The sequence below is a fragment of the Corvus moneduloides genome, chromosome 1 (genome assembly GCF_009650955.1).
Source record: "Corvus moneduloides isolate bCorMon1 chromosome 1, bCorMon1.pri, whole genome shotgun sequence".
In the NCBI taxonomy this organism is placed as follows: Eukaryota; Metazoa; Chordata; class Aves; order Passeriformes; family Corvidae; genus Corvus; species Corvus moneduloides.
Window position 1 is genome coordinate 132,778,340 of NC_045476.1, and position 24,730 is coordinate 132,803,069.

Sequence of the window (24,730 nt, forward strand, 5' to 3'; positions counted from 1 at the left end):
ACAGAGAGACTGTTTTGTGGCTATGGTAGTCACTCGTAAGAAACTTACCTATTTAAGTACAAACAGACACAAAAGCATTTTAAGAAAAGCTCTAGTAGCCCTGGGTCTGCATTATGCACACTGCTTCTTATGCCTTGTCATAAGCCATGCATCTCTATCCAGATAATTTGCTCTCACACAGTATGTTCATAGTTGCTATTGTGGTTTAATGCATCTGAAATTAAGATGAAGATCACCAGTGACAAACTGGCTATCAACATCCAGAATACCAAGCTTGCTGTCCCTTACTGCACCATGCACAACTATGACTAAATACCTTGTATCAAAACTGGGTGCATTATGAGAGAATTCATTCAGAGTAACCATGTAACAGGCAGTAAACCTCAATTAAAACAGGACAAGTTTCAAAACTCTTTGCAAGTCTTCAGAGGTAATACACATTCCCACGTAAGAGTCAGTACTGCCACAGATGCAATTCACTGTCTTTGCCTGCTGCAATAGGCACACTCCTGGGGCCTATCCCCAGGGAGTGCCCTACCTCTAGGCAGTAAACCCCGATCATTTCTGCACCCTGTCTTCAAGCCACAAAGGAGAACTAACTAGAGGGCAGGAGAGTAATCCTGTTAGGAATCAGGTACTTGAAGACTTCTGAACCTGTAAGCTGAGACTTTTTTTTCCATTAAGACAATGTATCTCCAAGGATTATCCTTGAAACAGTTATTGCATCAAGGGTATCCTTGCCAATTGCACAATCTGGAGATGCTATCTTGGGTTATTTCCTTGGCACAGTGTGTCCTGAAGGACTATTTAGGTAAGGGCTTTAAACAAATCGGCACACCAGCTATTGGCAAGTGACTAAAAGCTAGGGAACATAAGATGCTTTGGTCATGTTAATGTAGTTCTGCAGTTCTGCAGTCAAGAAGTTAAGACAGAATATTGCAATGAATACAGAAAACAGCAGAAGAGAGAAGAGTCAGCTTTTCCCCCTCTCCTGAGCTACTCCAGCATGCTTAGTTTTCCATTACAGCTCTTCCAATATAGCCTAATGCAGAGCATTTACTAGACTGACAACCTTTTTTCCCCTGAAATTTGTCCCTGAAAGTAGACAGATTTGAGATGAAGGGTAGCACACTGGCCAACTTTATCATACTTTGCAACAGTTTGTCCTCTTAGGAGACCCAGGATTAGAGGTATGCAGCTAAGGATTTCGTACTTATTAAAAACTGCCTACAGGACATAGAACTACCTGCACCTGCTGTTGCACAAGTCTGCCCACACCTCCTATCTGCATTTTGTATGCAGTCAACAGTCTGAGAAGTCTAAAACCCCAGGTGTGCTCTAGAGAACAGAACATGACTAGTTGGCTTCAACAGATGCTCTACAAGTATTCCTGTGCATGTTTGTGATTCATCTGGTCCCAGCCTGAGAGGAATTCTGCCCACCAATGTCTTTTCCTTGAATGATATCTATTTGGTCACTGCCAGGCTTGTGCCAGCTCCTCGCTTTGGAAGTGGACTCCCCTGGAATGGCAGAAACTTAAGACTGTGGTAATAATTTAGGTGGATATTTTAATGTTGTCAGCATGTAAAACTCTCTTGGGAAGTTGAAGGCAGGCAGCTGTAATCTATTCAGCAATTCTACTAAGAGTTCTTCCTGGGAATACGTATAAGGTTGAAGCACCATTTTGAAACTGCTTCTGTTGTTTTGGTTACGCACTGTGACTTGCAGTACCTCAGGCTACCAAACCATTCTTATTAAAAGCAAATTACCATCAGTTTTATTATCTATTGTGGCAGTAAGCATGACCCTATCCTTTGCCCAGTCATGCCACAATATTCTCTTCTCAGTACAAGCCAACACAGCTTCCTAGCACACAGTGAAGTGTAACAGCTATGACTAATCTGCTCAAAAGCAGAAATGTGAAAAAGATAATTTGCTTAAACCTAAAACTGAAGAAATTTTTAAAGAGAACTCTAAACTAGTTTCCCACTTTGCATTTTAGTATCATAAATGGCAAAGTATGAAGTCACCCACTGAGTAAGAAATAACCACCCTTGCAGAAAAACTCTTAAGAAAAAGGCAAACTTCAGAACCTCCTGTTAAAAAGTATAATTTATTTGTCAACTTGGTTTTCATAAGAATGACACATCCCAGATAACAATTGTATTAGTATTCTCAAATAGGGACATTATAATAAATTGTATTTAGGAAATACGTATCTTTCATTTTTCTTCACATTGTCTCTTTACTAAGGCTGAGATCATCCTTGTCCATCATATATCACAATTACGAAAAAATAAATATTTCCAGGTAAGGCAGAAACCAAATACTATCCCTCTCATTTCTTTTACAGAAACTCCCACTTTTAAGTCTCCTATAAAATTACTTATATAAGACCTCCCTTCAAACATAGAGAGTACACAGAACGGTGATAGTTTGTGGAAGTAAGAATCAGCATTCTCTGATGCCTTTCATCTGAATGCCTCCTGAATCACACCTTGTGGAAATCGGTAATTCTCATTCAAATGAAGATATGAAAATTTTTCTAGTATGTTTATTAATGTAATTAGTCTGTTTCATTTATACCTTCATTTTTTGATTTTTGATAATGAAAATGTTCATGTAGCACACAAAGTCAACACAGCACAAAGAAAATTGGTAACACAAGGCTCTAACTCCTATCCAAGACTGAATAGACATTCTGGTCCTTTAGCTTTGTTAAATTCTAAACATTTATTCTTTTCGCTGATGCACCTATGTACAGTTTAATGGTAGCTGAATACTAACCCCCTTTCATTTAAAGATTAACATTTCAAAATAAATTTTATTCCCTCTACTGCAGGAAGCATGACCAGATGCAGCAGTCCTTTGTTAGAGTTTTAACTGGAAAAATATAACGCTTATGAGGACAAATTATCAAGGTAATTAATATGTAAAACTAACTATCTTTTGATTAGTCTACAAATTATCTGATTTTTTTTCCTGCAATATCTTCAACTAAGACTCTTCGGCAGCTTATAGATCACAAGACACAACAAAGCAGAATTAAACTATTAAAAAAAGTATATATTTAATTTTAAAGTGCTGTCAGGAAAATGCTGAATATTGATTTTGAAGTACTAAAAGGCTAAGCTGGTAGCAAGTAGCTTCTCAATACTCAAGTCAGAACCTTGGTCTCATTAATCTCAGCCGTGACTACAACTGAGCAAACGCTTTACCATATGGTACATTAAAAAAAAAAAAAAAAAATCTATACTTGACATAAACAACCATTCTTTTCCCAAAACACCTACTTCTGTGAGAAGCTTGGTACCTGCTTACTTGCATGGAAATTAAAAGAACTAAAGCCCACATTAAGATCTAGGATCTTAGGGTAACAAGAACTGTTTATGCCGCAAGACACAGACTTTACAAACTTTGGCAATGCTATGGGCTACAAACCCAACACAGTCATAAGGAGGTGCTACAGAAGCAGACCAATGCTTTGGTAAGTAAGTTAAGTATTAAAAGTTTGATTCCATAAAAAACTCCAACAGTAAAGTCCAATACAGCACAGCCAGCAGAAAACAGCTGTACAACAGAGGTACTAAACTGCTGGAAACAGGTTTTGTATTGATAGTGTAACAGGGATGAAAAACAGAATACAAACTTTACCTGCATGAAGCTGCAAGAGACAAAACAAACCCCAGGAAATTCATACAGCTTACGCACATCAAACAGCAGGACAGAGGGAGGTGGAATGAAAAAGGAAGATAACATTCTTCAAATACTCAGGAAAATAAACCATTTCTAAATAGGAAAGAAGCTAACTCCCATATAAGAAGGACATGACACCTAATAGAGGCCAATATAGAGAATCCATGCTCTTTTGACAAAATATTGCTCTGAGACTTCAGAATAAATGAAGAGTCCACAGCAAACAAAGGTCTGCTATGATTGTAAGCTACAAACACTGGATTTTGGATGCATACAAGTCTTAATTAATAAGGACAGTTAAAGACAGAAGTACCAAAAATGCTGATGATGTTTCTGGACACATCGGATCACCTTGAAGTCAGGGTTGCTAATACATTTCTTTGGGAAAAGCTATTAAGTGATGTGGAAGGACAATCCATATAAAATCCCTTCAGGATCAAGAAGTGACTTCAGGATGCTCTCCAAATGACTTGTCAGTTTTGATACTCTAATAAAGATGGATTTGCACCTGCTGGTTCTAATTGCAACAGCAAATAACAGAAATATGGCAGGCTGCTAATACACACATTTGACAGCAAATCATATTGCAGCACAGTATCTGGAAGCACTTGCTCTGAAGACTCTGTTGACTCACAGAACAGTAGCAGAATTAATGAAGTTTTGGGCTGCCCATCCGCTAACTATATTTAATTACATCAGATGAAAGCACTGCGTGTCACTCTAAAGATCAAAACCTAGAATTTAAGATCTTCAAACAAATAGGCTGGTGGGTTGTTTTAATCAGAATGTAGAATGAAGAATGTAATAAACATAAAAGTAGATCAAAGATAATCAGCTGTTACCCTATTTTTGGGACTGACTATTGATGATTGGCAATCAAGAACAGAGTCACCATAAAGCTATTTACTCAATTTAACTGTATATGTTTTTGACAATTTAAGATTCAAAAGAGGATGCAATGTATTTTTGCGTTAATGAGACTCTTCTGGATAAGACTTCCTGCTAAAAAAGGACTGCAATTAAAAAGAAAATAATCTTATAAAACCAAGTTGAAGAATAAATAGATAAATTGCTAGAACAATTAAAACACTGCAAAGCCAACTAAGAAAGCAAACAGTAAAAGCAAAAAGCAGGAAATTACCTATTTTAATATGTTAACATGCACATAACTGTGTTTGATCTTTTTCTGTGTGGAAGTGACCGCTGAGATTTGGCACCCACCTTGACCAGAAAAACAAGAGTGGCCATTCCTACAGACAACATCTTGTGAGTAAAGTTTTCTTCAGCGTCTCTGGCTCAGAAGAATGTGGGTTACCCTGAACAGCTGCCACATTCCAAGGATGGTGGGTCTTATCCCTCAGCTTTTGAGGGAAGAGGTGAAAGGCAATATACATGTAATTGAAGATCAGAGACGTAGTTGCCTGAGAACATTAGTTGTCATCTCATGAAGGTCTAGAAGGTGCACTGTTTTGCTTACACCTTCTTTACACCTTTTTTTTTTTTAGTGTAACATCACAGTGGGAATTCAAATTTAAAATTATTCTTCAGGCATGAAAAGAACAACTTTCCTATTACTAGCTAAGTTGGTAATGGCACTGTGTCTGGACAAGTTAAAGATTTCTAAGTCAAAGTTTGCCAAGTGCCTTATTCAACTGGCATGTTCTAAAGCTGGCAAGTAAAATTTCTTATTGAACCTCCTGAGAATGCTGTTGTTTCTACCACGTAACACCCAGAGTAAATCCAACTACCTTCCCCAACCTGCCAAGTGGGGTAGCCATTATGGCACTGTTACCCAATAAAAACCTAAGACCATGTGTTGCAATTACAGAGTCTCCAAAACCATCTTTAAGCAGTCTGCTTCCAATAATTCCTGAATTCTTCCATTAATCTCTTCAATATATATCATGTCAGCATAAAACTTAATCAACCTAATATCAGACATGCAATTCTATCATTTCAATTTTATACTTCAATGGCTGAAGATCGTGTACCTCTGAGCCACATTTAGGACACGTAAAATACATATCAAATATAAAATTACTTTTAATACAGTAGTAACAAAAAACATGTGGACAGCCTATGGTATGTGGCATGGTAGGCCATTCCCCACACAGTGAACATTCTCTGCAGTAAGCCGCTAATGTGTTTTCACTACTGGAAAGACCTGCGATAGGTGAGCACCAAGAAGAAATTTTAAGTTTCAATTTCTGTACATTAATGAGTGGTAGCAGATATATCAAAAATTCAGCAAAGCCATGCCATAAGAGCTCCCTGTTCATGTATTCAAATCCTACCTGACGAACACTTTGCGGCTTGGAAAAAACTGACCTAATTCCTAGAATGCGTTCTGTAAGTGTTGCAAACGTTCCATTACGAAGAAAAATCAGAAAATTTAGAAGTCCACAAAGCTTAAGAAGTCCAGATCCAAAACCAATATATCTCTTAATTTTGCTGAAAGATTGCTGTTGATGATTGCTAAATAAATCGTAACATCTTTCTTCCAACCATCTTCCACCAACAGTGAAAATAAGATACCATAACTTCTGGTGTTTGCTCAGAGGTTGGTATTTCTCTGTCTGAGATAAGTTATTCTTGTATTGAATATTGAGAATAGCCTGTCCCACAGTTGCATTCTTGGAATAGACAGTGAATTTCCATAATATAAGACATAAAAATGCTTTTACTTCTGGTTCAAAATGAGCCAACACCCCTGGTTTAAATCCATGAAAACAGCTGGTAAACTGGGACCACACTAGTTGTTCCAGGGCTTTGTTTAATTCAAGAGCATCAAGCTGACTTATTCTGAGCACAGGATTCACACTCTTTTCATTTCCAATGCTGGAGGCCATTTCTTCACAAAAAACTTTCTAGAAATAAAACACAAATAGATATTAGTATAATGGAACATCTCCTATTTCTATTTTATTAAAGAAACAAAGTTGTAATATACCAGAAGTAAACAAGAAATAACAAAGTTCTCAGAATGCTCTATAAATATGTTAGTAATATGCCACAATTCCTTTCAGGTAGCTTTACATTAATATAAAATTAGTATACATTTAAATTAGTTTAAAATCTCATTCTCAAAATAAATTATACTTGACTATTTCTCACAAACAGTTAACATTTGGTTATAAACAAGTGTTCAACATCATCTAGATATTTAGAAAAATCTACAGATTAACATACATATTAATATATGCATATATACATTTTAAAAAAATATTGCAGGGCATAACTGTAATATTCAATTGAACCTTAAAATAGATCAGAAATAAGAACTGTAAGACTATTTGGTGTTCTATGGAGAAATAGGGAAAATGAACACACTAACCAAAGGAACAGTGGGGTAGACCAAGTGTTGCCATATGAATACTTCAATAGCTGCAGCTGAAAGCAAAACCTTAGAAATACTGACAAATTTAGGAACTACATAAAGATATGGATGAAAATTAAGGTGGGAATGAATAAAACTTTCTCAAGGCAGTGAGTTGTTTAGAGAAAAATCATATGAGATTAAAGAAATATTTAGCATTCAGACATAAATTATCATACAGTACTTCACTGAAGTCTGCATATATTTTCTAGAGTGTTTTTGACAGGATTGTGGGATCGTGCTACTTGTTCTATAACAATTCCAGGCAAGATGATTAATGTATACTAACAAATTCAAGAAATGCATACTCCTGTTGCTCAAGCATTATAGAGAAAAAAAATTTTTTTTTAAATGGCTTCTTTTAAATGTTGTTGCATCTGGAATTCTGTGACTGAGAAAATAAATGCAACAAATTGCAACAGCAAAATATGGATAACACCTCAATGCAAAATTGTGGGGTAACCAATTTTTGCTTCCTTTTGTCAATACAAAATCCCCAAAATGATTCAGAAGTGATTTCAGATAGTATGCAACATATTTCACTTTCTAAACCAGATTCTTTGCATGACAGACCCGCAAGGAGTCCACAGCCTTGTGCAGAAAGAATAGGAGGTGGTGCCTCAAAATCTTATTTATAAGAGAAAAATCTTATAACACATACAAGATTACTGTGAGTAAAAGATGCTGTAGAGGATCTTGGTAGGAATGGTTGCTAATGATGCCAAGAATACTAAAAATAAAATCCTCCAAATGAACAACCATGTTTGCTGAAATAGAACACCCTAGAAGTTTTAAAACACAGTATAAAACATCATCAGTAGCCTTCCTACTGTTTTCCATACTTATAATTGGTTATCACTGCAAGTAAATATGATTTTGTTGTTAGTGTAGGGTGTATAACAGTAGTTTCCAATTAACTAAGACTGCTGCATGGGTAGAGCATACAATAGCACTACTCAATTTTTTTTAACTCCTCCTTCCTTATTAGCAGGCAAAACATGGCTGAAGGTACTATAAGGCCCCCTCCTCTGGGCAAACAGCTATGGGGTTCATTGCATCAACCCACACGGGCTGGAAAAACCAGGATACAAAGGGTGTATATCCAAGCCTGTACCACTCACACTTGGTCTTTTCTGTAGCAGGAACCAAAGCACAGGAAATATTTTCCAGTATGATCCAAATAAATTCCATCTTCTAATTTATGATCAAAGGGTCAATTCAACCCCTACTGGATTTTGCTGCATCACTTCAAAAACTCCAGCACCAATGACTACCCACCCTCCTATCCGTCATCTTTTCACCCCACTACCATTTTAGGAACCAGAGCCTTTGATAACCATCTGCTCTGGAACCTGTCACTGATTATTCACTCATAACCCCTAAAAGTCTAATATCTTCTTCACTTTCTCTTCTACTCAATTCACTTTGCTCTACTCTTTTCAGTGTTCTATGCAATTCCCAACACACAAAACCTCTTTAAAAATGCTAGTTACTCAAAAGGGGTGTCTTATCAAACAACCTCCTTGATCCATCTACTAAGACTATTTTCCAACATCAGTTCAACCATCTCTTTTAACTGTTTTCCATTACTGCAAGTGCTATGAGCAATTTCTATTGTAGGTTTTTCATTAATAAGGTAGACTAAATCTGTACAGATATTTTCCCCCATTATAGCCATATTATCTAAAGAAACCTGAGCAAGTGAAGAATGGGTCATCAGGAACTTCCTGAAGACAAATAAAAATGGGTCAAATCCACAGGACTATGATGGATCATGAAATACACATAGGCTGGGAGCCTGTATGACTGCATTCCTGCTTTGAAAAAGAGGATGTGAGGATTCTGACAGGCAGCAAGCTGAACACAAGCCACCAGTGCATCCTTGAAGCATATTAGCATGTGACTAGCCAGCAGACTGAAAAACGTGCCTATTACCCTCCACTTGGCATTGGTGAGTCTACACCTGGGATACTAAGTCCAGTTTTGCTTCTTTTCCACAAATAGTACAAAAGAAATGCCAACAAACTGAAAAGAGTCCTTGAACTAATACCATCAGGGAATCCCAGGTCCTGATATATGAGAAGAGCTTGAAGGAACTCAGATTGTTCAGTCTTAAGGATAAGGAAGCTAAGAAGTGGTCTATGAGTAATCTACTACTTTCTAAGGGTTGCAGAGAAGATTAAGTCAAAGTTTTCTGTGAGATGCAATGAAAGAAAGAGACACAACTGTGTATTAAGTCACTACATGCGAAATTCCAATTGGACCCAAGGAAGCTGGAACATTTTGCCTACAGGGACTGAAATCTCCATCCCTGGAAATTCTTGAAACTTGACCAAATGATGCCTGAACCTACCTGCTTTAGCAACTAATTTATTCCCAAATTTCACAGGTGGGTAGACTAAATGTTGTAAAGATCTTCTCTGGGACTTGGAGCTTGACCTTCCCATTGCCTCATTGCAGAATCTAATTGAGTTGTGATAATACATATTTTTTTCATGTCCATGATCCTATACAGAACTGTATTTGAAGGAAATAACTTCAGTGAATCTGTCAGAGTGCACTGGAACTTTGTAAACAGAAAATGGGAACCATTTTTGAGACAACATGCCCAAGCAGCACAACCACTGTTAGTTAACCTTTGAAATTTTGTAAAATCCAACAAGTCGTCTTTTTTAACAAAATCAGAATCAACACCATATATACTGTTTAATGGTGTCATGTTTAACATCTCTTCCTGAATTACCAGCTATCAAATCAATTCAACTTTTAGTCACGTTTATATAGACTATATGGAAAAGGAAGAATACCAAACAACAATAACGATGCTACCCTTTAAATTATGTTTGTAACATTGCCATGTTTAAAAAAAAAAAAAAGGCAACCGCTTTCTTGTTCTCAATTCAAGCAATAAATCTGGGCATTGTTCTGAAGTTCTTTCCTGCTAAGAACACTTAAAGTTTGCCATAGGCCATGGCTGTCAACTGGACCCTGCAAGTTACCTGAAGATTATATTCATACAATTTTGATTTTAATGTGTAAGCACATTTCAGTGTGCTTAGTGTTCTGCTATCCACTATGCTTTCTTCTGAACTGATTTAAGGTTTTACTGCACTTATAGGGAAGATACATACTCCCCACAGACAAATATTAAAAGGGACAGTTTTAAATCGGCATTGTCCTATGAAAATGTCTGCAAATGTCCTAATGATCTGAATAAGAGCAACTGTTTCCTTGAGAGAAGAGCCCTAAATTTTAATCTCAATTTTGCTATCATAGGAAATTTCCCCTTCAAAATTACTTCTATACAAAGTCCTTTGAGAAATTTGTTGTTTTTCACAGACAGTAGTACTACAGTAGAAATAAATGAGAACTATAGTAGCTTAAAACTAGATAAAAACACACCCCATAAGTGTTAAGACATTTACCTTGTACTTTTTTAGATGTTATTTTTGCAGTCTATATTTTGCTGAGCTACACAAAATATAGAGAATGTTGGTTTTCCTCCATGTTTCTTTATTACATTCTATTTGTCAAATCCTTACTGTTTTAACTCTCTTATTTTAAGTTGCTTAAAACATGAGAACTCAGAATCACAGACCTAGTAATGAAAGGGACAGGTATCAATGTTCAGATATATAAAACTCAATGTGTGATGAACCTTTTATATAAATACTCTTTAAGACAAAAGAGTAAAGGCTGCTACTTGTAAGCTTCTCCCTTTATTTTATACTGTCAAAGATATTGTATAGAAAAAAACCTGCCTGCCAGGAAAAAAAAACCAAACCAAAAAACCCTAAAATGTTCCTTTCTTAAATAACCTACATATTGTCTGTTTTGGTTTTTTTAACCAAACAAACAATCCCACTTGTACAGTAAAAAAAAAATTACTGTATATCACTAGGGGAAAAGGAATTTCTTCTGGTATACATTAGTGCTGTTATTGAGCATTGTAAAAATTATGAATGAATATATTTTATTTGGAAACATGTTATTGACAGAAATCTATCAATAGTAATGTGAGTATTGTCAACACCCTGTCAATATTAATGTAATTATAATTAAGGGGATAACATGGATTTTAGCTATAATACCAAGTAACATCTCCTGCATTGCTGCTATCAATATAAGCATTATTATTGACCTGTTCTGGGACTATCAGTAGGAGATGTATTACCATCAGGCATATTTGTCAATGCATTCTGCCCACAAAAATTCTACATTTAAATTTACAGGTCTGTAAACTTTACCTGCAGAAATATACAAATCCAAGTAACCTCTTGGGTGCCACTTTTTCCACAAGGCTTTTCTATTGTGGATGTGTAATCAAGGGGTTTCTATCTCAGAGCTACTGCAATCACATTCCCTGATTTCCTAGCATAATCATTAGATGACAAATAAGACATATATGCAGAAGCCTTAAAATAATTTGAAGTATGATTTGTCAAACCACTTTTTGAGAAGCCAAATAAAAATATATTTATTAAATTAAGAAAACAAATTTCTTCCTTACTGCTTCAACTTAAAATTACATTTGAGATGCGTAAGTAGCACATCCACTAACTTCTCTGAGTTTATTATTTAATTCTTTTATACAATCTCTTCTGTGTAGCCAAACATGTAGTCTGAACACTGGACTTACAGAAAGATAGAATGGACTACAAGAGACCACCAAATCCTAATGCAGCACGAACACAGGCTCAAGAATATATTCACAGGTGTTTAACTACCAAGAAAGCTAAGTCCACGGTTTTTCTACATAGTCTGTTCCAGTGTTTTATGACCCTAATAATTACAAAGACACTTTTTCTCATATTCAGTATAAAGCGTCTTTAGTACAAATCAGGATGGTTTTCATTCCATAGCTGAAAACAGGAGCAATGAAAAAAAATTTCCATTTTGCTGCATCTTCTCAAAGGCAAAAAGCAGCAAGGCATGTGAGAGGACCAACTACCCACAGAAGATTTGCCAAACTAGACAATATCTGCTTTCCTACAACATGCGTGGTATGATCCTCATGAAAAACCAAACCAAACCAAAAACCCGAACAAAATCCACAACAGACCAACAACCTTACTTTATTCTCAGCAGCAATTTACCTTAAGATCTACTATATCTTCATGTCTTTTTCTCTCATTTTTCTATCTGAATAATTATTTCCTGTTGGATTCATGTATTTTGAGTTTTTCATGTTAAATGCAGTGTTTCATACTTGCCTGCATTGTTTTAAATCTTGTTGATTTCAGACTTTCCAAACTCATCAAGAGTATTTTGGATTCAGATCTTAATGTTTAAAACAAAGGAAAAAAGAAAACCCCGAACTTTCAACCTCTCTCCAGCTTGCATCATCAGTAACTTTTCTAAGTATGTGTTCTCTTCCATCATTTGACTCACTAATGCCTTTTCATCTTGACAGGCTACTATATATAATTACTCTGTAAAGGCAATCTTTCAACTTGATGCTGATAACATCAACATCTAATGGAAACAATATTGATATTACGTTTCCATAGTTTGCCCATGTAGGGAAAAAGACTTTATTAAAATCAAGCTGTATTGTACCTAAAGTTTTCCTCTTATTAAACTTGTTACTCTTATTTAGAAGATAAAAATATTGAGGTTTCTTACAAACAGGTCTCACCAAACCATACCGCTGTTTTACAATCTCTCTTCTACACATCATTAGATACAAATTAATTGCTAAACTATTTACTCCTGAACCTTTATTTGGAATCAAAACTGACAGCTTCAATAATTCTCTTAACAGAAGAATAAAGAGGCACAAAACCAGATACACACAAACCCATTTTGCTGGCTATTTCCACCCTCTGGGATATTAAATAAATAAATAAAATCAGTGGTGCCTAATTCCTCAATCATTCTAGGATGAATTTTATTAGGATTTGCCACTTGAGCACATCTATATTAAGATTCCTTAGGCTATTCTTTCTGTGCTTTGGTTCCACTCTTATTTCCTGTCTAAGATTAATTTTATGAAACTAGCAAGTCGCAATCTATCTCTTTTACAAAGTATGAAGGAAAGAATCAGTCTCTGAAAGTCTGTTACTTGTTCTCCTTTCTTATTTAATAACAGACGTGGATAATGGACTTATCCCTTTGTGCCTCCTCTTACTCAGATTTTTGGACCCTTTCATTGATTCTTGTGCTTTGTAAATTGAAACTTATTTTGTTCTTCAGAGTCATTGATTTTATTCTTACATTCCTATGCTATTCCTTTATATTAATTGCTAATCATGTTGTATTATTTCTCCCAGGACAACTCTTTTAATTTCCAGGCCATGGAAGAATTCCAGATATAAAGTCAATCTTTGAACATTCACGATTACTATTTTAGTTTATTACTATAAACTATCTCAACACAAAGAAACAAACAAGATATACATTAAAGGTAACAATTTTTCAGCCTTTTCAACAGACTAGATTCTGCCAAGTCCCAGCATTCAGATCAGTGGTCCAAGCATGGGGAAGCAGTATGTAGAGCGGGCATGCTAGAAATCATCTCCCCTCTGGAGATAACACTAACAGCTCCTTTTTCCTTCAGGAGCTACAATACATTTGCTATTGTGCATTCAGCATTGCCAAACTGAGCAGAAGAGCAAGCCATACCCTTGGTCTACTATCATAAAGTTAGGGTCTCAACAGATAGCAATGAAAACTACCTTTCCACCCATCACAAGAATGCTGAGATGTTTTTTAATGTGGGGTGTTTTTCTTTTTCTTTGTGAAAATGTATACCATTTAACTATTCTTTTTAGGTACTTTCAATAGCAGAGGATATTTTAGATGTCAATTTAAAATCAATAAAATTTAAAGATGAGAAATCAAATGATACATACTCAGTTAATTTTAAAACCTTCCTTTACGCCAACTCTCATAACACAGAACAGGGACCCCAGCTGCTCAAAGCCTCATGTCCTACCATTAATTCTCATCTCTTTCTTGCTTATCAAGTGCAGAGAGAAAGTCTGATCAAAGTCTAATTGGGAGCCCCAACTGTGTTGTCTCTTAATCACTGTAAAATTAACTTATCACTATATCATTACCTCAAATAACTTTAAAAAAGATTGATTTTGTATTACTGTCTGGATTTCTACACACTTCGGACAAATACCTGTCATTTTCTAAAGAATATAAATTGATTCTGTAACTGTTCGGAATAACTACTAACACTAATTGAAAAGTCAGTAACACACTGCAATCACAGAAACTATTATTTATTTCTTATATTCCTGGGAGAAAGGACTATTTCTCAAAATAGACAAATTCAAGGAAAACACTGAATGACTGTGTAACAAATCAATCCCATATATAAAATTAAGAATTTAATTACGGAAGTTAAGTGAGCAACTAGCAAATAAGCCCAGAATCCTAAACGCTACAGGTACATTTAAGGTCCAAAGACCACACTGAAGACAAAGACACACTGAAATCATAGGTTGCTTTTCCAATTTTAACTCAGTAAACTTATATTCCATAAAATGAGATATAAGAGATAAGCCACTGTTGAATGCCTGGAGACAGCAAGGAAACACTATGATAGCTCATTGATTTATCTTCCATAAACTACCTGCCAGAATCAAAATATTAGGGCTTCAAGTTACAAAATGAAAACCAGCTCAGAAGAGCCAGAATTGATACAACAGTAATGAAGAGCAGTAGGAAAGCGCTGCACTGTTAGAAGCTGTAAATCAGTCACTTCTGTCAGCATTTGATGGAAACTGAAAATCCCACATCAGTGTAACACATCCCCTCAGTGAACGCTAGCAACCAAGACTGTTACTGGTCACTGCTAAAGATACTCTGAATGCTAAAAGCTTCTACTGACTTTACACAAACATGTCATCAGTCAGCACTCTTAAAAGACTATCAGATCCAAACAACCAGATCTGATAATTATCTCATAACTAATATTTAAAATACTACCTTTTAAAATTTGTGATGCTAAATTCAAGTCTATAAAACCTCAAAGTACATTTGTATTCCTTGTAGCATAGAAGCCAGAGACAGCATCATCTACCAACTTTTTTGATATGGCCCTTATTTTCATTTATTGGAATAAACAGGAAGATAAGCATGTAACAAGCTAATGTTCAATCACTATTATTTTTAATCCCATATCCTTTTTCTCTTCCTCCCCCATCTTATTTCCTCTTTTGTCATCCTGCTCCTTAGTACATCAAATTACAAATTCATCTCTAAAGGGACGTGTCAGTTCCACTTATAAATTCTCATTCTCTATTACACTAAATGAAATCTAGTTACTGTTCCTTTTAAAGAAATCAGTGATAAAACCCCAAAAGTGTAAAACACAAAGCTGTATTGTAACTTGAAGACTTCCAAAAAACACGGTTAAAAATTTCTTGATCAAGATGCTGAGCAAAATATGTGCCTAATACACAATATATTCTTTTTTCTTTGGAACTAGCTAATGGGAATTATTTGGAGAAGTGCCTTACCTTTACTGTTGATGAATTAAAATGGTGAAGAGAGATTTGGTTGAAGTAGTTGAACAGAGTGGAAATTGTGATGGTTAGCTGGGAAGAAACAGCCCCTTGCAACGAAGGGGCAACATCTCTGACTAAACCAGTATCAGGAGGTGTAAAAGCTAAGCAAAGTTAAGAATCCCTTGTGCTACAAATGTAGGTCTCGACTGCTGATGTGATCAACAGATGGTCATCACCGGGAGACTCTTGTATTTGAAGACATTTTGGGTATGATAAGGATATGAGGTTCTGGTAAAAAGATGCCTAAGTAATATTGCATTGCATAGTGTAGCAGTGAAAAGAACGCAAGGCTTAGTAAATGCGCCATTCTTTGTGTAAAGCAGGTGAAATATCACATGGTGGCATAGCTATGCAGCTCCATTTCAGAATTGTCCAATGACAGAACATGAATGCACAGTTCTGAGAACAGTGTGGGGCAGTTATAGCCATAACTCTTCCTTTGCTGGTTACTGTTGCTTTTCTGAAAACTTGGTCTTATACCTCATGATATATGTAACATCTGCATTTAATTGTTGTAAGGGCACTGTATCTCACATCACCTTATATGTCAAGCGCAGCGTCAATCCCAATTTTATGCATCTTTTCCATGCCCCTCCTTACCGTTCTTCCATTCCAAACTACCTAAAAAGCAAACAAAAAGTCATCTAACTTAAATTCTCATTTCACAGCTCTATGTCTCTGTTCTGCTCCTACCTGTCTGATCCATATGAATGGATCACCAGAAAAGTATGGAGATGCCAGGATGAAGATTGAGAAGATACATACAAGGGATTCAGAAGCAACACCTGCTTTATATACAGATACAATTTACCACAGATGACAGAACCCTGAAATTTTGCATTAAACACCTTATGCTTATCATTTGTGAAACACAGTCACTGCCCAGATTTTATTCCAACTTTCTTCCTTTTTACATACATATGCATACCAACTGCACAGTCATGAATATTCAGCGATATGCAAGTGTAGCAATGCTGATCCAAGTACTGCACTGCAGGAACGTAAGGTCCTTTAACCTTTTATTAGAAATACTTATTAGATGAGAATGTTAAAATCTGTCCTAAATGCATAACTAAGTCATAATTAACCCCTGTCCACATCTGTACCAAAAGGAGGACTCTATGTAAAAACAATGTTGTTACAGACTGTATATATTTATGATTTGCTACAGTCAATAAAGCCCTGCATCAATAAAAAAACAAGCCTGTTCACTCTACATTTTAAGTCTTGGCTTTGTATTATACGGCATAACTTATGAATGATCTAATTAAAATCAAGAATTCTCCACTGGTTTAAGGATAAAGATCAGTACTTTACTTGACATATATATTTCATTTTCCAGGCTTGTGTTCTATAAAAACCAAAGGTAATGTAACTTTTGACAGCGACAGTTGTTGTCTCCTATTTTCCTTCTACTGTGTATTCTGTCCTTATCTTACAGATTAGCACTAGGACTCATTTGAACTTCTGTTGAACTGTTTTTGCATGTTAAACTGGCAAAAACTCAATGTGCTGAATGTGCAAGCAAAACACAACACTGCAAATACAAATAATGAGACTTATAGCTGTCTTTAAAAAATTAAAAAGAAAATAATTATTTGTACAAGTCCACTGTAGGATCCACTCAGACTTGCAAGTGAGAGGAGAGGCTACTCTGTTTAAATAAGTAATAGTATGCGATTCCTCCCTACTTTTAGCTTTCTTCGTATGACTGTACTTTGAAATGTTTGGCATAACAAAATGACTAACAGAGGTGCTGGGAAGATTAGATGTGCTCAGTGTCCCCAGTCCTTGATTTTATTACTTGGTAATTATGGTAACTTTAAGCACACAAGGGAAGATTGATACACTTCCACCACACTTCTCCTCAATCCTATCATTTCATTAGCATTTTAGAATCCACTGAATGGTTGTATACATGTATTAAAAGTAACAGTTTAGAAGAGGGATAATAACTTCCTTGCTAGGTAGCCTGAGTTGTATGCTTCTGAAATCCCTCCGCAATTCCAGTGTGGATTTCCCTTTGTGATTTAGTTATGCCCCACAGTGTCATGGCATTATATTAATTTCCTTTTCAGGAAAACTTTCCTCCTTACCAAATCCCTCCTGTGATATATTTTGTCTGCTTCTCTGCCTACAGAATTAATATTACTTTTGAATACTATTATTTTAATGTATTTCTTCAAGTTTTCTTAGAATTTAAATTTTGATTAACTCCTTTCTTTTCTAACTTCACTCACAATATTAGCAAAAACCAAGAGTGGAGATAAGGGGTGTCAGAAACAGGATTTTTAGGGACATTGTTCCCAGGCAGCTACTGATACAAACACAATAAATATTAGCAGCATTCAATTCAGCTTCCTCCTAAAGGCCAAAAACCTCCTCAAGTCCTCCCTTGCAGGAAAAGAAGGAAGTGCCCAGACCCAGTCAGAATCAACCTTGAATCTAGAGTTGCGTCACTGCTGTAATTCCTCTTTCTTCCTATATTGTGTATGTCCTCTTTTTCCTCTAACTCAAGGTTCTTTATTTCTCTTAATTTTCACCCTTACTCTGAAAAATTTGGATTTAGTTTTGAAATTTTTGAAAAGAGTCTGAAATAAACTGAAAATTCCAAAGTTCTTGAATTCCACCTCCAAACCAAAAAATCCCTACCCCCATCTCTGAGAGAGGCATGTTACAAACAGACAGCGTCCTTTCCTGAAGGTTTTTGTAAAGTTTAGATGCAAACTGATGATGCTTGTAGTTGTAAGTCAGCTGTATAGGTGCAGGAACAATTAGCTCTTGAAGAAGCTACAGAACAGTGAGCCTGCTACCTTGTCTGTGCATGTACCACACAATCTGACTAATGAGCCTGCATCTTTTTAGCACAACACATTGGCCATTTTTAATATATTTTTTTTATTTGCTGCTTTTAACTTTACAGGGAGTGCTGTACAGCAGCTGATGTTGAGAGCATGCTTGTTAGTTAAAATGAGGGGAACAGAAACGGTGTGACTCTCTTCAGTGGTCTATGTGAAAAAGTATGTATGTTAACAGGTGTCAAAAGGAAAAAAAGCCCAACCCTACCTCTAAAAAAAAAAAATCAGACCAAGAAAATCCAATAAAAACCTCAAAAATGCATAAGCAGCCTGCTTGAAAACATCATACTAAAGAAAACTTCTGCAGCCCAAGAGAGGTGACAAGTTGTAGGGGCTGTCCTCATTAACTGCAGCAGCAATACAGTGAGTGGGTCCATTTCCATTTTAAGTCATAAACAACATATTATCATTTGGGTTGAAAATTTAAATTCACTTTCTGGATGCTCTGAAACATTGCATGAATTCTGATGTTTTTCCTAAATAGTTAACATTTGGGAACCAGACCTTGCTACGGTGAAATTTACATTAGGGTATTCCAGTGAAAGACTGATTTTAATTGACAAAATTATCATCTTCTAACTGCACACACTGCATCATCCAGATCATTAATGGAGATGTTAAACAGGGCTGAACACACCATTGACTCCTGGGGTACAACAGCAGTTACCAGCTTCCAACTAGACTTCACACCACTTATTGCCATTCCTTGTGGTCCATCTGCTCTGCATGTTTTATGCTGACCTCACTATTTGCTCACCCAGCCCATTCTTCAGCAGTTTCTCTATGAGGATGTCACAGGAGACACTGCTAAAAGCCTTACTGATACAAGTATCTACTGCCCTCCCTCCCCTTGTCTACCAAGCCAGTCATTTCATTGTAGAAAATTACCAGGTTGGTCAAGAATGGCTTCCCCTTGGTAAATATGCTGACTACTCCTGATCGCCTTCTTGAACCTGTCTCAGAAGGGTTTCCAGGCTTAGCTGCTCCATCACCTTCTGAGGGATCAAGGTAAAGCTGATCAGGCTGGAGTTCCCTGAGTACTTCTTCCTGCCCTTTTAAAAACAGAAGGAACATTGACATTCCTCCAGTCTACAGGCACTTCTCCCAGTTCCTCAGTCTCCCAGTCCTACAATTTTTGAGACTGTCCTCATAGTTATATCAGCCAGCTCCCTCAACACTCATCGGTGCATCCTAAGAGCTTTATCTACGTCCTATTTACTTAAGTATTCTCTGACCTAAACCTCTTCCACCAAGTGTACATCTTCCCTGCTCCAGGCTTTTCCCTGTGTTCCACAGTTCCTGAAGGTCTTTGCTAGCAGAGATTGAAGTAAAGGCGGCCTGCAGAACCTCAGCTTTTTCCACATTCCTTGTTCATTCAGCCATGAGACTACATTTTCCCTTGTAGTCCTCCTGCTACTGGTGTATTTACAGAAGCAGTTCTTGTTGCCTTTGACATTCCTCAGCAGATTCAACTCCAGGCAGAGTCTGATTTTCCTAATCACATCCATGCATGCTCAGACACCGTCTCTATACTGCTCCCAGGTTACCTGTTCCTGCTTCTGCACATTTACTTTTAATGTCTGAGTTTCATGATGAGCTAGTTCCCTGTTCATCAATGCACGGCTGCTGGCAGTTTAGCCTGACTTTTTAACTGTTGGGATGGACTGCTCTTGAGCCCCGAGGAGGTGATCCTTCAGTATCAACCAGCTTTGCTGTATTTTTCCAGGGCCTGACCCTGGGGGATTCTTCTAAGTAGATCCCTGAAGAGGCCAGAGCCTGTTTTCCTGAAATCCAGGGCAATGATCTTACTTTCCTATTCTTAAACCAGGCTCTCAGAGAAAGCCGGCACTAATATCACTCACTGACTGAATAAGAAATAGATTACATTTGTTTCTGTCAGAGACCATATAGCTTAGAGGAAACATTGCTAAACTGGCACAAACACAGTGAACTTCTTTATTGAAAAAGTTATTACCTAGAGAGTCTTTAAAAAGCCCTCTCTGCCCAAAAATCATTAAATATCTAAAAGGTTTAAGAAGTAAGATAACAAAAATGTAATATAACATAGCTTATTCTTCAGTTAGACTGATATTAATCCAGAATAAATTTATTGGTAATGTATGAAGAACATTTCTTATTAAATACAGTGTTATCTTTTAATTTAAAAGTTTATTCACATTTCTTCTTATTATGTTAATTATTATTATTGGACCACACCATGCTTACAAGCTAATTCAATGAAACTGTATTTATGTCTAAAGCTTATTAGTTAGTGTTAGCTGGACACAATTTATTTGTTTCTTTATATGTTCTTGATTTCTGTTTTCACTGAATAAATGCAGAAATTCCAAAAGCAACAAGAGTGCTGTGGAATTTTAAAAATTTTTGTAAGAGCAGGCCTTTTTAACCAATAAAGAAATAAAACACATGGGTAATAAGGTACTTAAACTGTAATCTCAAATTGTTGACTGATTTTGTCTATTGTTTAATTTACAACTAATTTTCATTCAAAAAGCTGTCTGACTCTTCTTCCCTTCTTTGTTCCTCCACCCCCTTCTCTCTGAACTTCATGGCTTTGAAACTACTTTCATATGTTTAAAATAGTAAGATAAGACATTCCCACTATCTCACATTTTGAACATGTAATTAAATATTTTGCGTTTTTTCCCTGAAAAACCATGTGCTTTATTACTACATCCAGATATATGTTAATAGAGGACTCAAATATCACTCCCTACACTTGGATGATTTATATATTGAAGAGTCATTTATTTTACACTATATTCTTGGTATTGATATTATGTAGCCATAAACCTGTTCCCTTCCTTCCCAAATATTCCCTAGGTAGCAGATTTTAGCCATTTTCAAGACTGTCACCTCAAAAGACTATAAAAGACTGTTAAACAGAGGACAAGATTAAATGTCTTTCTTGACTTATACCACAGCATTTGATATCAAAGAACAAAGGTCGTCCTTGGATTAGTAACAGTGTCAAAAACTATCAGAGTATAGAAATTACCTTTCCTACTCTAGTCTATGAAGGGTTCAACCAAATCTTTATATACTAATAATACCCATTTGAAAGTTTTAGTTTAATTTCATTTAGTCCATTACAGGAACATTTACTTCCTACATGTCCTGGATGACCTTAAGTATCAAAACCCTTCTGTGAGTCACTGAAGCTTCTAATGAAATTAAACCTACAGTTTTCACCTACAGACATGGGTGAATAATAAAAGAATCTAATAGGAGACAAACAGAGCTGTCAAACACACAAAAAAAATCCCTCCCAAATCTAAACACCCTCCTTGCACAGAACTGATATTCCACATAGCTACCTAATCCCCAATACTCTACAAACATGAACTGAGGCATGCCATTCTAGTTACTTGGGAGCCCTTTAATAAGTGGGGAGATTCATAATGTATCTGAAGACCCATTACCTAAGGAACTAATTTTTAAAAAAAAATAAATTCAGGACATGATATCTTATATGTCTGTATAGTATAGTATGTACTACTACACTAAGAGTTCTAAGATTAGCTAAGAGATATGTAAGCATGAGCTGCTTCAAATACACATAAGTTCACTGCTACTACTTTACAGTTTTCAACATTTCTAACAAAAGTAAAAGATATTTTGACATTCATACACAGAGATATCTAATTTTAGTTATTTACTTAATTAAAACAACATTAATAGAAACTGATTTTTTTCATTTGCTGAAAAGGATGTTCTTGACAAATAAAAACTCACAAGCTTGAACAAAGGTAAGCCTAGGAGTTAAAAGGATGTAAAAATAGAGGCAAAATGCTAAGCAGACTTATTTCAGTTGCCTTGGCCCCATATTAATGCAATTTCACAATACTCTCTACTGAATAATAAACATCCTCAATTCCTACTTTAAAAACTGCAAATATATATACATAACACTGGGGTTTTTGAAATATTGATATATACACAAACTCTCACTACATAAAGAGGCCCAAACACCCCACCTCTATCAGACTCTTCCCAAAAAATCCAGACTAGTAGGCAAGAAAAAGAGTGTAATGTAAGATCCTTGCAAAACCTTCACAGACAATAGCTTTAAACATATTCCACTTTCCAATCCACAGACTCTATCAAAAACTTTATGATATGGAGAACACTACAAGCATCATGGTAACTAAAAGTGTAAATCACAGAATCCCAGAATCATCAAGATTGGAAGAGACCTTTAAGATCATCAAATCCAACCATCGACACAGCGCTAACTCCAAAAAAGTATTCTTACTAACATCTAATGCTAGAGGCACTAGCAACCAAAGTAGACATTCCAATACTGACATGATCATCTATTTCTGTACTAATTTCCAGAATTAAAATATAAGTGTCAAATCCCTCCAGTACTCTTGATTATGTGCCCTACTGGTTTATTCAATTACCACGAAAAATTAAAAAAAAAAAGCCCTTTTAATGAACTAATTTATACATCTTACAGATGTGACTTTAACCCCGTAGCAAGTAACAGAAATTGATGACTTCATGCAGTATAAACAAACATTAAAAAAAAAAAACAGACATGAATTTTTACTCCTCTTAATAGCTTATTTACTACTCTAATTAAGTGCCAGCAATGACACTTTCAGCTATTTTCCTACAAACCACATCATTAGATAAACCAGTCATGATGGACATCTAAGAATTGAAAAACAAGCTGCTGCTGAGGAAGAGCTGCAGCAAAAAAAGAATCTGTAGAAGAAAACACTGATAACACAGGTCTCCAAAAAGAATAAAAATAGCACTAGTCTTAAAAAGAAAACTTTATCAACAACTGTTTCTAAACTGTATGTCAATAAAAGCTCCAAAAAAGTCTGACAAGAATTCACTAACTTCCAATAAAATCAAATGGCAAAGTATTTTGGACTCAAATTTTAGTACAAACTTCATTATTTAGTACAAACTTTAGTCATACTTCATCTTGGACCTTACTGAACACATTCCTCACGTTTACAGGCAAAAGATCATACAAGAAACATACACTGGTTTTCAATAAGCACTATATCATAAGCAGAATTTGTCTCTCTGTCAAAACACACTGGCCATTCAGAATAAATCCACATTTGTTTTGTGGTAAACCAATGGTTTGTTACTTACAGGCTGCACAAAACTGGACTAACAGAAAGTGGAAAGGTGTCACCCTCACCTTTAGGTTTCTTTGCCACCTATAGTAGACAGTCAGAGGAAAGACCCTTGAAGATTTCACTCTCTCAACTGATACCAGAATTCTGATGATAATACTCCTCTGACAGGGTATTATGCCCTTTCCTCTCCGCAGAGGTCGTCACCAGGCTCTGTCCTCTCTTACCGCAGGCCTGGGCCTAGCTGGAAAGCTTCCCGTCTCTGCACGCTGCGGCACCAGGACGCTGAAAGCCAGCGGGACTCACGGAACGAGGGCGACCGGGGCGTGCAGGAGGCCAAACGCAAGTTTCTACAAGCAGAGCCTGCATGAGCTCCGGGGCCTGCCCCGGCCTGCCGGGCCGCGGGAGGTGCCTGGATGGGCTCTGCCGAACGCCACGGCCCCTGCAGCGGCCCTCGCCCGCCACAGCCGCTCCATCTCGTCCCTCCCCGCGTCCCGACTGACCTGCGCCGCTGCTAGGTGCAGCCCTCCGCGACTCCGCGGGTGCGCTGGGCTCAGCCTCGAGCCTCCCAGTGAAGCTCTACGCGGACGCAGGCCCCTCGGGCGCTCTACCCTCAGCCACCCCGACCCGCGGGGACCGTCCCGGCAGCCGGGTCACAGCGGCAGCTGCCCAGAGCGGCGGGAGCACGGCCCGCAGTCAGCGCCGGCCAGCGCTCGGCGCGGCTGCGCAGGAAGCGCTCCGGGAGACCGGGATGGCGCGCGGGAAGGGCTCCCCGCACGGCGGCCGTGCCAGGGCGGGCCGCGCGCTACTTGACTGACAGCCCAAGCAGCAAATCAGGAGCCCGGGGTGAGGCGGAGGAGCCAATGGCGGCGGCGGGGGGCGGGGCGGTGGTCCCGGTGGGAGCCGAGCGGCGGTGCCGCTGCTTGGGGCTCAGCCAGCGCCAGAAGCGGCTCCTGCTCGCGCGGGCCGCTCGTGTGGGAGCGGAGAGACTCCGGGCCCGGGGGTGGCGTGGTCACCGAGCAGCTTGGAACCGACGGCAGTCTGGGGGGCAGTCCATGGGGAGGCGGGAGGCCTGTGGAGCGTTTACTGGCAGGGATCACAGGGCTGTGAGAGCAGAAACAAGCAGACTGGGGAAGGAGTGTGACAACAGCCTAA

General features: G+C 37.4%; 1 protein-coding gene across 3 annotated transcripts; it reads right to left on the minus strand.

The window, feature by feature from the left end:
* Positions 1-2,094: 2,094 nt before the first annotated feature.
* Positions 2,095-24,368, minus strand: PEX2 (peroxisomal biogenesis factor 2). Of its 3 annotated transcripts, none has more exons than XM_032127949.1 (3): positions 24,079-24,368; positions 16,134-16,215; positions 2,095-6,563 (listed from the first exon to the last, which is right to left on the minus strand). In XM_032127949.1, the coding sequence occupies exon 3, from the start codon at positions 6,543-6,545 to the stop codon at positions 5,631-5,633; it is 915 nt and encodes a 304-aa protein (XP_031983840.1). In that variant the 5' UTR covers positions 6,546-6,563; positions 16,134-16,215; positions 24,079-24,368; the 3' UTR covers positions 2,095-5,630. The 3 variants fall into 3 exon arrangements, with proteins under 3 accessions (XP_031983840.1, XP_031983831.1, XP_031983822.1); XM_032127940.1 differs by lacking the exon at positions 16,134-16,215 and adding an exon at positions 23,641-23,925; XM_032127931.1 differs by lacking the exon at positions 16,134-16,215 and having other exon boundaries at positions 24,079-24,365.
* Positions 24,369-24,730: the final 362 nt, after the last annotated feature.

What these genes read in the sequence shown, in the direction of transcription:
- PEX2 (XM_032127949.1), bottom strand. Translation starts at nt 6,545, where the DNA reads ATGGCCTCCAGCATTGGAAATGAAAAGAGTGTGAATCCTGTGCTCAGA.